At 39.2% G+C, this 14,373-nt stretch overlaps 1 protein-coding gene across 1 annotated transcript in view; it reads left to right on the top strand.

The window, feature by feature from the left end:
* Itpr (Inositol 1,4,5,-trisphosphate receptor) overlaps positions 1 to 14,373 on the top strand; it is a 185,009-nt gene that overhangs the window by 126,085 nt on the left and 44,551 nt on the right. Inside the window, exons 31-34 of the mRNA XM_074102562.1 lie at positions 195 to 310; positions 767 to 902; positions 1,944 to 2,102; positions 13,714 to 13,729. Coding sequence (XP_073958663.1) covers positions 195 to 310; positions 767 to 902; positions 1,944 to 2,102; positions 13,714 to 13,729 — 427 coding nt within the window. The remainder of the gene's footprint in view (positions 1 to 194; positions 311 to 766; positions 903 to 1,943; positions 2,103 to 13,713; positions 13,730 to 14,373) is intronic.

Raw genomic sequence — 14,373 nt, forward strand, 5'->3', positions numbered from 1 at the left:
GCCAGAAAGTTGGGTAACTTAGTGTAAACTGTTTTTGTCTAAAAAAAAAGAAAATACAGTACAATACGAATATTCTTTATTGCACACCACATCTCAGTACAAAAATGTATATACCTATAGACACATTCAGGGTAGACAATACGTCGACTATTGTGTCCAAAAGTTGAAAAACATTAAAAAAAAACATAATTTAGATGGTGAACGCCGGCGAGGACGTCCTGGTCTTCTACAACGACAAAGTATCGTTCAACTACTTCATACAAATGATGCGGCAGTTCAAGCAGACCGGCGAGATGCCAGAGGCGTTAAGGTACTTCATTGTTTCACTCAATAGTAGATTGTACAACAAGAGCATAAAACGAGCCATTTTACCCTCGATGTTTGTATAAAAAATTACTTTTATATCGCCTAAATCCAGCATAAATAAGAAGTTTACGAGCATGATAAGTAAAAAGTCCTTTTTTAGGGTTCCGTAGTCCCTCTAGGAACTCTTATAGTTTCGCTATGCCGCCCTTCCGTCCGTCCAAGGCTTAGTTTAGAGATCTAGTGCTAGAAAGCTTTTGTTTTGCATGTAAACCACGCTGACAAAGTGGTACTATTATAATGCTGGAAAATTTCATCTTTATATCTGTATCTCAGTCTATGTCAGTAACTATCTAAAATGACTGTTAACACTGGATATTCAGAGACACCTGGAACCCCCGGTGCTCGAGTCGGACTCGCTCTTGACCTGTTTTTATTTTTTAAATAAAGCTCGTTCTTTCAGGTACCACATCCAGCTAGTCAAGCTACTAACGTGCTGCACCATGGGCAAGAATGTATATACGGAGATAAAGTGCCACAGTCTGCTGCCTCTAGACGACATCGTGTCTATGATCACACACGTTGACTGCATACCAGAGGTAATCGTCTTAAAGAAAATTAAGTCACCGATGATATTGCAATGCCGCGTAATATTTTTCTTAGGAGAGCATTAAAATTAAAATATATTTGTTTTTATTATTGACCCGGATAACTCACGTCTTAAATCGAGTTTAGCCCGACATGTTTGTTTATGTTTATCTTTGTTTTTATGTTATACCAGTCGCGAAACCTCAATATGCTACTCTTTGTAATAATAATAAATAATAAATTCCTTTATTTCAGGCAACTTGGCCCATACAATAAATACCTTACATGTTATACCATGCATTTTAGTCATGCATATTTATAATTAAAAATATTTTGTAGGTATTGCAGTATAATCGACGAAATTGTAGTAAATAAATAAAAAATAAAAATCATTTATTCAATTTCTTGAGGGGGAGGGATTATTTACATTACCGCTGGTGCCTCTTTTTAAGTTAAAAAAATACCCGTGCTAAGAGACACCGTTCCTCTGTAAGCAGGTATCTACTTTGTGGCAAATAAATAAAAAAAGTGGAATTAATTAATAAAACTTTAGAATGCACTGTTTGAGTAAATTTAAAATTTCGGTCTTTTTATCTTTTCATTGTAAAATGTAAAAATAGCCTGAATGGCTTCGAGAAAAGTATGGTACGGCCGTGCCTTTGTTTTTGTTTTGCTCGACTTGGCGGGGCACTGCCGTGCCCCCAGATATACCTTAAAGTGACAATTCAAATTCGTAAAAATATTTACTTACCGTTTTTTCTAAATATTTTAAATATGATGAAATTAAAACAGTTAATATTTAATTATAATTGAAATACAGTCACGATCGTCTTAAGATCGAATATCTGTCATTTTGTATGACGATTCAAAGGATTTTTTGACGAAATGGGTCTCAAATTTTCGCTCGTGACCGTACCTACTTTATTTAATTTAAAAATATTATTAAATAACACTGTAATGGTACGATACTATTAATCTTGTTCCATTACCGCGTTGCGATGGTTTTGCGATGACCTGTCCGAGCTACGGTTATAGTATGTGGATCCCCTCAGGTAAAAGAGGCGTACGTCGGCTTCCTCAATCACTGCTACATCGACACGGAAGTGGAGATGAAGGAGATATATTCGAGCAACTACATGTGGGATCTGTTCGAGCGCTCCTTTTTACAAGACATGCAGGCCATACTGCATAACGACGGCTCGCACTTGGCAGTTGCAGGTACCTAAAAGATAAAATACTGTACGAAAATTCTTTCTTTATTTATTTTGATTTATTTACTGCATTAGTTTAATACGTGTGGATATGTTACTGGTCAGTAATGTAAGGCAGGTGATGTCAGTACGTTAATATGTGTTTAGATAAAGTAATGTGTGCAACTGTAAATAATTAGGCCCTTAAACACTCATGTGATCTTTTTATGAAATTATTACGTAACAGTTGTATAAAACTACTATTATTGTACAGCACACATCGGTAAGTTAATTATAAACGGACACTAAATGGAGGGTAGACAAAAGGTGTTATTTATACGATTTTTGGAATAGGGTTGTATAGCTCAAAAGAAAAAACTGAACTTTTACAGGATCACTTTGTTACCTGTCCGTCTACCCGTCTGCTAAAACTATTTTTCTAAAAAACGCGTGATAGCGTAAGGTTGAATTATTATTACGAACTTACAGAATAACAAAGAGAGTCTATTAGAAACCCGAAGTTGAAGACTGAGGGCCTTATGAGTCGATGTTACATGTTTATGATAAATTGTTTTTGTTTACGGTAGGAAATTCACTTTCACGTAAAAAAACGCATTGAAATCGGTCCATCCATTAGCTACGATGCCACATACACACCGATAGACATTGGCCTCAAACTTATAAGTTATAACACCCCCTTCATGTGTCGGGGGTCTAAAATATCCCAAAGAGCCTGTAAATGGTCTGTTTGCAGTCCCAGGCCCTTCATCGAGCACATCGGGGGCGAGCGGCGCGCCGCAGGCGTGGGTCGACTACGTGACCGACGTGCTGGTCCAGACCATCTGCACCTTCTTCAACTCGCCGTTCAGCGACCAGAGCACCACCGTGCAGGTTGGTGCGGACCCGGACGCTAGGCTGTAGAGAACGAAATAACGCTCCGAGTCATTGATGCGAACCTGGGCTATAACTTTCATGAATAAATAGTCATTGTGAAAATACACGCATGTTAACCACGAAACACTACAATTTTAACACAAACCAGCTTTAATGTCATGTCAAGATTTACCGACAAATCTAAAAATATATGTCAACTGGGAAATGAATTCGTGTTTCACAACATTATTATCATTAAATTTAGATATAAATAATAGATTGTCACTCGACATATGTCACTGACAATTGTCACGTTGGTGAAGTAGGGGCCAGATGCGAATTTAGAAAAGGTGTAGTGCTTGATCCCAAGTTTTTTTACGTATGCACCGATAATTTTTAATCGTAATGAAACTTGAATGTTTATAGTTGGCTAAACGGAATATGTCCATGTCCCACTGCTGGGCACAGCCTTTATCTCAGAATGAGAGGGCTTCGGCCGTATCCCACGCGGATTCAGTGCGGACTGGAGGACACCATTGAAATTCTTCGCAGGCTAGTGTAGGTTCCCTCGCTATGTTTTCCTTCACTGTAAAGCTTGTGATCAATTTCTAATGTAAATTTAACATGATTTTCGAAAAAATCAGACATGTGAGCCCGGATTTGAACCCACAATCCTGTTAGAGCAAAACCAACCACTAGGGCTGGTTCCCGCTTGGCAGATGTCGGGCCCGGAATTTAATCGGATGTTTCAGTGGCAGAACATTTTATATGAAGCTATTCACACTTGCCCGACACGATTTTCTATAGAAATTAGTCACATCCGACACGAAACGGATCCGACAAGTGGGAACGGGCTTTTAGGCTATCACGCCTTTGACCTAATCCGGCTTTAAAAATAATTACAATTTTGTTTTCCGTAATGCGGCGTTGGACCTAACCTTATTGTAAGTACAATACTCAATTCCCCTTGTTCAGGGGTTACAGTTCATATGCTTGTTAGACTTATGTTAACTTAGCTTTCCTGATAATTAATGCTTCCATCACCGTACTTTCGTTTCCAACCCCATATCCCCGTTATATGCCTTTGATCTTTTTATGACTATATCGAAAATACAAACTGAGACATGGCTGCACAGAAAAACCAGAAAAAGAGACCAGCGCTGGGAATGGAACCCAGGTCAACAGTAATCCGTGCTGCGTGCTATAACCCCTACACCACCGCTGGAAATTACTGACTTTATGACTGTTATTATGTTTAAATTATTTCATTACACATTACCCCCTGTTTATCTGACAGATAAATGTGATGCCGTCTCTGTTTGTTTTGTTCCAATAGACGGAGACGGCATTAGATTTTTCCGTCAAATAAAATTAATCAATGGATGGTGAAACAGCCCTTTAGTGTCAAATGTTACCCATTTAAATCTTTCTTTTTCTTAATTTCTTCCATACTATTCCCACCGGGTTGCCCAAATGTTTACGTGACGTCCCCACGACAGATTGTCCCGGCGCAAAATCGGGAGAGCCGACCCCGAATAAAGTGGGAAAGAGCAAAGAAGAAGATAGTTAATGTGGTAACGGATGACCGTAAAAGTATAAATTTGGAATTGAAATAAAAAATACAAAAAGATTCCAAAAAAACAATCTTAATTTGATAGCTTAGTAACGACATCTCTTGTCCGGGTGAGCGGTTAGTTCCAATGGGGTGCTGAAAGTTTCTCGACGAGGGCTACGATATAGATGTCGCTAGCGTCACTGCTTAAGTGGCTAAATAAGAAAAAAACAAGCTGAGATATGAGGTATTTATTTATTTATTATTTATTTTATTTTTATTCGACTGGATGGCAAACGAGCAAGTGGGTCTCCTGATGGTAAGAGATCACCACCGCCCATAAACATCTGCAACACCAGGGGTATTGCAGATGCGTTGCCATCCTAGAGGCCTAAGATGGGATACCTCAAGTGCCAGTAATTTCACCGGCTGTCTTACTCTCCACGCCGAAACACAACAGTGCAAGCACTGCTGCTTCACGGCAGGATTAGCGAGCAAGATGGTGGTAGCAATCCGGGCGGACCTTGCACGAGGTCCTACCACCTGCAAAAAGAGAGAAGAGAGGTGCATAGGGGAAATACGGGTCTGTTCCGTTGACCAGCAGTGGTGTAGCGGTATAGCACGCGGTACGGAATACCGAGGACCTGGGTTCGATTCCCAGTGCTGGTCTTTCAGTTTGTATTTTCAAGAAGATAGTTGTCTGTTAATTAGTACTTAACGTTATCTGTGTTCGCAGACGCGGCAGTCGATATTCGTGAAGCTGCTGCAGACCACATTCCGCATCTACCAGTGCCCGTGGCTCACGCCGCCGCAGAAGCTCAATGTGGAGAACTGCATACGGACGCTCAGCAAAGTCGGTGAGAATTACAGTATTTCACATTTTTTATTTATTTATTGTTTTCTACTCCTATACCCTTATATATAATCTTGAATTTGAAACCTTTATTACTTTTTCTTACGACCGGATGGCCAAGTGGTTAGAGAACCTGACTACGAAGCTTGAGGTCCCTGGTTCGATTCCCGGCCGGGGCAGATATTTGTATGAATAATACGAATGTTTGTTCTCGGGTCTTGGATGTGAAATATGTATTTATCTATTTATTTATCTATATAAGTATGTTTATCCGTTGCCTAGTATCCTTAGTACAAGCTTTGCTTAGTTTGGGACTAGGTCAATTGGTGTCAAGTGTCCCATGATATTTATTTATATATTTGTTATTTGTAAAGATAGCTTAAAAATTGTATCTCTATTAGTTAACAGGCATTGTGAAGTTTTAATTTATAAAACATATAAAAAATAGTCTATTACCGTATTTTCCGGGACTAGCCTATGTCCTTCTTCGGAACTCAAATTATCTGTATTACCTAACATCTAAATCGGTTCAGCGGTTTAAACGTGAATAGGTAACAAACAAACAGACTTACAAACTATCGCATTTGTAATATTAGTGGGATTAGTATAATTATTTAATCCGATGTACGATTTGCAGCGAAGTCCCGCACCATAGCGATCCCGCTGGAGCTCGAAGCCAAGATACAGACGGTGTTTGAGAAGGCGGCGGCGCTCTCGCGTCAGACAAGCAAGTGGCTACTGGCCTCCAAGACATCCAAACTGGAGAAAATGGCGTCACAGGTAACAATTACAGAGATTTAAACATATTAAAATAGAATCAGGAATTCGTTTTGAACAAACGCGTTTTTACCCTTCTTTTGGGTGCGGCTATTGACAGATAGTAGGGAGAGAGCACCGCTTTTTATTGGCGTTATAGTTTTTTTTTTTTTAGTAACTTTAGTACTTACATAATTGTAAATATATTTTTGCTTGGAATATTATTATAAATACTTTATATTGGGTATGGTAAGAACTGAAGGAATACAAAATAATATTTTTAACCCCCCGACGAATAAGAGGGGTGTTATAAGTTTGACCGCTATGTGTGTCTGTGTGTCTGTCTGTGGCACCGTAGCTCTTAAACGGGTGGACCGATTTGAATGCGGTTTTTTTTATTTGAAAGCTGATTTTCTAGCGATGGATCTTAGACATGATTTATCAAAATCGGTTCAGCCGTTTCAAGATCATCAGCTTTTTTGTTCGCTGCGGTAGGAATCTTAGACGCATAATGGATTACTTTACTTTCAAACATATTTGGGACCTAAAATTTGAAACACCCATGTATGCTATATAGCTATGCAAGATTATGGAATTCTCGGCCTGATGCTGCAGCCAGGATATCCAGAACACTAGTAGGTACACTCTTAATAAAACTATAGCAGATATATCGTGTTTGGGTTCGTTTTGATCACTATTTGATTCTACAAACAATGCAATGGTGGCAACAGCTGATGCTGCAGCCAGGATATCCAGCACAATAGTACACTCTATAAAAATAATAGCTCATATGTCGTGTTTGGATTCGTTTTGATCAGTAATTGATTCTTTTATTTTATTTTATCAAACAAGCTACCAAACGTTGTGTAGTCTCAGATGGATGTTTTCTCAAGTTGTAAAAGGTATTCGTAACTTAGTGATATCAATAAAACAATTTCAACGGAATAAACTTTCCGATGTTTCGACCTTTTTTTCTATCATTAACCGCTGAAAAAAAAGTACGTATCATCGGAAAGTTTGAGGTTTTATTAAATAAAAACTTATATAAAAAAAAACTATGAATTTGTCGATAACATCGATAAAAAGCGGTGCTCTCTCTCTACAATCTGTCAATAGCGGCACGCAAAAATGCGGGCCTTAATTATAACTGTTACTTTGGTAGGTATTTAAAAATAATATTAGTATTTTTTTCTTGGTTGTTACAACGTGTTTGTGTACTCATTTATGTTATACAAAAAAAAATTATACTTTTCCAAACTGCAAAACAGTATGTTGGCGAATACTGCACTCCTTGTTTTAGTTATGTACCTCTTTAATTAGGTCGTATTAAGTACTTCCAACACGCTACATTACCACAATTAGCCGTACTGAACGTAGTTCTTCGGCGCTGATGGTGACACTGGTACGAGTGAACCTACGTTGACTGACAAAGGATCACAGTTTGATCCATGACATGGCGGACAGTAGCCCGTCTCTTTTATTTGAATAAATTAGAGTCCTGGTTCGATACAGTGTAATTAATCAGTCAGATTATCAGAAAATATGTTTCGCGCTTTTCGCAGTCCAACCTCCAGAACGACCGCTCGGTGATGGAGGGCCTGCAAGAGATAGTGGCTCTGCTGGAGGAGCAGCTGCGGCCGCTGCTGCAAGCCGAGCTGTCTCTGCTGGTGGACATCCTGTACAAGCCGCACCTGCTGTTCACGAGCGCCGGCGAGGGCGCGCAGCCCGACACCAGCGGGATCTTCATCTCCAGGTGAACACTCGTTTGACGGTGAAATTGCTTTTCCACCAGAGATGTCCGGGGATGTTTTGCGAGGAATGTGTTTTTCATGAACCAAAAGAAACGCTTCAAATGAAGCCAAAGTCAAAATATATTTTTTCAATTTAGGCTAAAATATGCACACATGCAGTGTGTGTGTGTATGTGTATGCATGTTTGTTACTCCTTCACGCTAAAACGGCTGGAAAAATTTGGATGAAATTTGGTATGTAGATAGCTGGACATCTGGAGGAACACATAGACTTCTTTTATCCCGGTTTTCCCACGGGATAGGCATAAAATCTCGAAATAATAACCGCTGGGGCTTAATTTGGCATTGGGACAGTTTAAAACTAAGCAGATTTTTTACTTTGTGCTTTACAGACTTATTCGGCACACCGAGAAACTTCTAGAAGAAAAAGAAGAAAAGTTGTGCGTCAAAGTGCTGCGCACTCTCCGCGAGATGATGGCCGTTGACCCCGAGTACGGGGACAAGGTATGAGCTCAGCAGGGCATAGGGTATTCATTTATAATAGGGGCACATTTTATAGTTGCAATAAAAGAGTTTATTACAGAACATTTAGTAGCACGGTGAACGATTGTGTTGCTCTGAGGATGAACTTTGGTTGAGTTCGAAACGCGTCAGTGTAGTGTGGTGGTGGGTTTGTGTTCTTACAGTGCTCATGAAAGCACATTTGGTGGATATACATAGCTATCATAAGGTCACGGGTGAGCAAAGAAGTTTATGGTTCATTACCACGGACCACCGCGAAGTAACGCCTGATTCGCTCAATTAATAACTGAACTTGTCAGGGCAACCAACTCCGGAGCAAGCTGTTGTCGCAATACTTCGTCAACCGGAAGTCGGAGCCGAAGATCCAGCCTCCCCAACCCGCCGTCGTCGTCACGCACGGACCAGGCGGTGAGTACAGTGTAGTTTTACCTTTACTAACTTAACGCTGACGCGGTTTACACGGAGCGGGTGGGCGTTTATTGAGAAATGGTACGAGCAAGAGCTTGTTCACACTAGCTTTTTTCTACCGGCGGTTTCTCGGCGGAGCGGGAACGCGGCGCGCTGCGGTATATCCGCGATTATTCGCCGCCGCGGTGCCGTCGCGAAGACGCGGCGATTAAGCCACGTACGGTCATAATACGGTCCGCGTCACCGCGGCGGCACGCTGGCGGCAAATAATCGCAGAGGTACCGCAGCGTGCTCACCGCGTGCGCGCTGCGTTCCCGCTCCGCCGAGAAACCGCCGGAAAAAACGAAATTGTGTAACTACTAAAAGCGACAAGGTACAGAAATGATCACTTATTTATGACGTTGATTATTGTGCCTGCACCCGCGCCCGCGCAGTGCACCCGCGCCAGCTAGCGTAGGCTCGAAGCTCATTATAGATCTGCTAGAAAATTCATGCAAATGCAAATGCATTCATGCAAATCATGCATTCGTGCCTGATTGACCACTACGAACTTGTTGGCTTTAGGGCCTCGCAATGAAATGCGACTTGCACGATTTTTCTTGCAGGTCTAAACTCGGCTTTACATATGGAAAGAACTGTGCAATTTGCGTTACATTGCAGCGCAATGGTGCTGACAAGTGCAATGTACTTATTGCAACTTGAACGAGTTTTCTTTGATTTTAATACTTCATGTAACTTAACTGGTGGAACTCAGAAGAAATGTACACTAAAAAAATTAAAAAATGAATAATTATGAACAAGGATTGCTACCACCATCTTGCTCGCTAATCCTGCCGTGAAACAGCAGTGCTTGCACTGTTGTGTTTCGGCGTGGAGAGTAAGACAGCCGGTGAAATTACTGGCACTTGAGGTATCCCATCTTAGGCCTCTAGGTTGGCAACGCATCTGCAATCCCCCTGGTGTTGCAGGTGTCTATGGACGGTGGTGATCTCTTATCATCAGGAGACCCACTTGCTCGTTTACCATCCAGCTGAATAAAAAAAAAAAAAAAAGTTATACACTGCTTTTCACTTCGATTGCGAGGAAATTAAACAGCGACAGTGGAAACAAATGTTCAAAACAAACATAACCATTTTATTAACTTTTTTGTTCGTGGCTTTTGGCGTCTGATTATCTTGGTCTTAGATGAAGATTTTCTGCACTAGACTAGAGCATAAAATGTATTCTTATGTTGCCTGCGTCCATCTGTAAATAAATCATATATATTAATAATTTCCTATTTTAAATCGCACAGAGACAAAAGTACCAGAGTATAGATTAATTAAGTTATGAACCTATGAATTTCACCTTCTGATTTTTACCAGTTAAAATGATAGTGAAAGTGATTGATCATCAATTTGCGCAATTTTATACTTAATTATCTTGCAGCAGGGCTGTCCAAGCACGACTCGAGGGTTTCGTATTTTGTAGCATCTATGACAATCACAACAATTTGCAGGTGGTAGGACCTTGTGCAAGGTCCGCCCGGATTGCTACCACCATCTTGCTCGCTAATCCTGCCGTGAAGCAGCAGTGCTTGCACTGTTGTGTTTCGGCGTGGAGAGTAAGACAGCCGGTGAAATTACTGGCACGTGAGGTATCCCATCTTAGGCCTCTAGGTTTGCAACGCGTCTGCAATACCCCTGTGTTGCAGATGTTTATGGGCGGTGTGATCTCTTACCATCAGGAGACCCATTTGCTCGTTTGCCATCCAGTCAAATAAAAAAAAAAAAAAAAAAAAAAAAAAATCCAATGATAGCAGAACCCTCTAAGAGGGCCTTCTCCTATACACTTAAAAGTTTGATTTTTTAACTGCTTAGAGTGGTAGCAGAACTATTGATATTAATTTCAGCCAGATCCCACCACGCGTTCGTGAGATAAGGGTCCTAAAAATGTACAGATAGATAGACAGACAAACGGGTTGACAACGAAGTGATCCAATCAAATCCCATTTTACCTTTTGAAGTACGAAACCTTAAAAAAAATTAGACCAAGTCTGTAAAATTTAAGTCTTGTTAAGTCTAATCTTTTAGTAAGCGCACAGGATCTATCTATCTATCTAATCTAATACCTTTAAACGAGCAATATCTTGAAAACGAATCAGAATCTTGAAAACGGCTGCAATGATTTCGATGAAATTTGGTATGTGGGTTTCGGGGATGACAAATCGATCTAGCTTGGTCTTATCTCTGTTTAAACGCTTATTATCGAGTTTTAGCCTGAGCAAAGCTCGGTCGCCCAGCTACTAAGTAATAGTACAAGTATTCAATATGTTTAGTTATTTTTTTTTCTGTGGACAGCCCTGTGTTACAATTACAAATAGTAATAATTAAGTTTAATATAATTTCCTCAATCACTTTAACTACCACAGGAAAATGAAGAAAATTAATATTATCTAGTATCACTGCAGCTAAGTTCTAGATAAAAATGCACATAGACTATGAAAACGAAACTTATTTGTTCTTGTGGATGATTCCGTTACTATAATTGTACTAATGTGCATTAGAATATAATCAGTTCAGTAATCATTAATAGACACTTAATAATAGCGTAGTACTTAGATGACAACTGATTTACTTCTAACACTAACATAATTAAAATGTTCAGTGAAAGTATGTCAATAATACAAGCACTTAGCGGTCATAGGCTATAGATTGTGTTACACCATTCATAAAAATGTTCATTTCGAAACATTTGATAGCGTTTAATTTTTTTGAATGGGATGGCTAGTAGCGAATCTCCTTGTCGGTAAAAATTCATTATTCTTTCTAAATTGGTAGAAAGGGGTGTAAGGGCTGTTAAGTGATCTTTTTTTTTGATGGTGGGTGTTTTCTTTGTGAGAAGTATGGAGTTGTTTAATCCGGAATTATGAAACTTATCACTAATTTTTTATATGATTTTGCGGGATCCTACCATCACTTATTACGATTAATCTTTAATAGGTATACAAGTCTAGACTGATTTCGATAACTTTATTAATTAAGTACTGCTTACAAGCACATTGAATGTTAATACTTTAGTTTAAGTACAAAATAAAAAATGAAGTAAAATAGTTTAGTGTTCTTCGAGTTATTATTGATTTGGGAAAGTTAATGAATGTAAGTCAGAACACTGAATACTATTAATTATTATTCATTCTCAAAAGGACGAGTGCACAATCCTATGGGCGAGAGACTACACTACTGGCGAGCCCATCGGTATAGCTAACCTATAGAGAACTCGCTAATTCAACTTTGTCGCTACAATAGTAGACTTGAATTAGTTACATTACAGCAGTATCCGGGGTAAGGTAGCAGAATATTTGTCGTTTCCAGAGATCCAGAATGATGTGGTATTAGTAACTCCATATTACTTCTTCCCGCAAGGTGTAGCTCTATTTCATAGACAATTCCGCAGTCAATATAAAAAACAGATTTAAAACGGAACTTCTCAATGTACAAGAGATGAGGCGACTCGCTATCCGTGCTAGCTGTACCAAAAGACAAAATTAGAAATGCTCATCAATATAGAAACATTGGTTGTTGTTTATATCGTGCGTAGTTGAGACGATTTTTTTTATTTCACTACGCATGCGATGCAGATCATCAGCTGCAGAAATCAGGTGGGTCAATGTCATCGGCTTGTATAACGTCTGAACTATCTGTGCACCTGACTATATGACGTTAGAAAAATTTGAAAAAAATCAGAATGGTAGTAAATATATCAAATTTACAAGGAAAATTATAGCGGCTAAAATCGCTTGAGAATTATTAGTAGTTTAAGGGGCTGTTTCACCATCCATTGATTAGCGTTAACCGACGGTTAAATGTGATGCCGTCTCCGTCTATTCGAACAAACAAATAGAGACGGCATCACAACTAACCGCATTAACAACTAATCGATGGATGGTGAAACAGCCCCTAAAGAGTAAATGCAGCCCTAGGTATAAAATATACCTTCACTTGGAAGATTCAGTACACAATACGAAATCTTTGGAAAATATTATTTTATTTTTTCGTAATGGCTACGGAACCTATCCTGGCGTGTACGACTCGCTCTTCGGCCGTTTTTTTATTGTATATTTTATTCAGAATTATATTAGAAATCACAATCTTCATTGCCAGACGCTTTGTAGGGCCCCCAGACAGAGATCGCCCTTACCTTAGACTAGTCTGAATAGACGCGTGACAAAAAAATATTAGCATAGCTTGAGCAATATTGAGCATTAGACGCCAATTATTTAAAGTACGGAGTGAGTGAGGTGCACAGATATTTCCGACATCTTGTAGTGGGGCTAGCACGACGCATGGCACAGTTTTGTTTCACATAAATCGAGTTGTAATAATTATCTTAAAGTGAATTGGAAGTTGAGACGTACATATTTATTTTAAACCAGTGATCCCTGATCCCTAACTTTATTTCCTAACGAGCCGCGCAAATTAAAAACCTTGCAAGTATCTTCTGTCTTACTCGCTCACTTTTTGTATGGTGATTTTTAAGTCCTTTTTTGTATAACGTTTTTCGAATATTTCTTTCAAATATTTGCAGCCGTTCTGTAGTGTTCCGCATTCGTTTTTATTTATATATAGAAGATTTGCCAATTTAGCAATATATTCACTGCTTGTAAACAAGTGTAGAGCTTTTCTATCGCGTTTGCTCCCCCAATGCCAGCTGGCATCTTATCTGTTAGCATTAACGAAGTACAGTCATGTTTTACCCGTGTTCAGGCATGCCTAATACGGCACCAACGCTATGTATGTATGTATGTAAACTCTTTATTGTACAAAAGAAAAGAACACAAACACAATTGACAAACTTTGAGATACTTGTACAAAGCGGACTTATCCTTAAGGATCTCTACCAGTCAACCTTTGAGTAGATGAGAGGAGCAATCAGTTAGGGTCCGACAAGAGTGAGTTTAGAGTAAAAAAAAATTGTGGAAGCTACTCTATACAGTTCTTAAGCCAACGTTTTAAGCTCTTCGGAACTTTCGTTGACTTTTGGTTTTGATGTAATGTTGTTTTTGTTGAGAATACCTAATGCTTTTTGCAGTATTTTTCTTGCACGAAGTCACCTAACGAGTAAAACTGTGCTACGTAATTTAGATCTAGAAATATACAATCACCAGCACCAATACCTGACACAAAGCGTGCAATAAATATCAGATACGACTCTATTTCTAGGGCCGATACGACGTGTCAGATATTTTGCACGCTCCGCAGTGACAGATATTAATGCAGGTGACTGTACAAACACGCACCGCACATGCATGTTTATATTCACGTCACTACGAGCTTCTTTGTTCGCTGCAATTTGAATTTTGATAGTTTGGTTTGTCACGCGATTTGTGGTGTTTGTTGAGACTTTGATATATTTCAGCAATTGAGTGTTTGATGCTGCATGTAGAAGTGCACAAAGCTCTCACTGTGGTCATAGCGTAAAATATTTAGTTAGGTAGGTACTTGGCCGTGTACATTTCATTTTTTTCGCAGTAGAAAGAAGGTAAGCGATCTTGATAAAAAAAACACTGAAAAATAAATTTATCAAATATGTAACTTTT

This window comes from Choristoneura fumiferana, chromosome 19 (assembly GCF_025370935.1).
Source record: "Choristoneura fumiferana chromosome 19, NRCan_CFum_1, whole genome shotgun sequence".
Lineage (NCBI taxonomy): Eukaryota > Metazoa > Arthropoda > Insecta > Lepidoptera > Tortricidae > Choristoneura > Choristoneura fumiferana.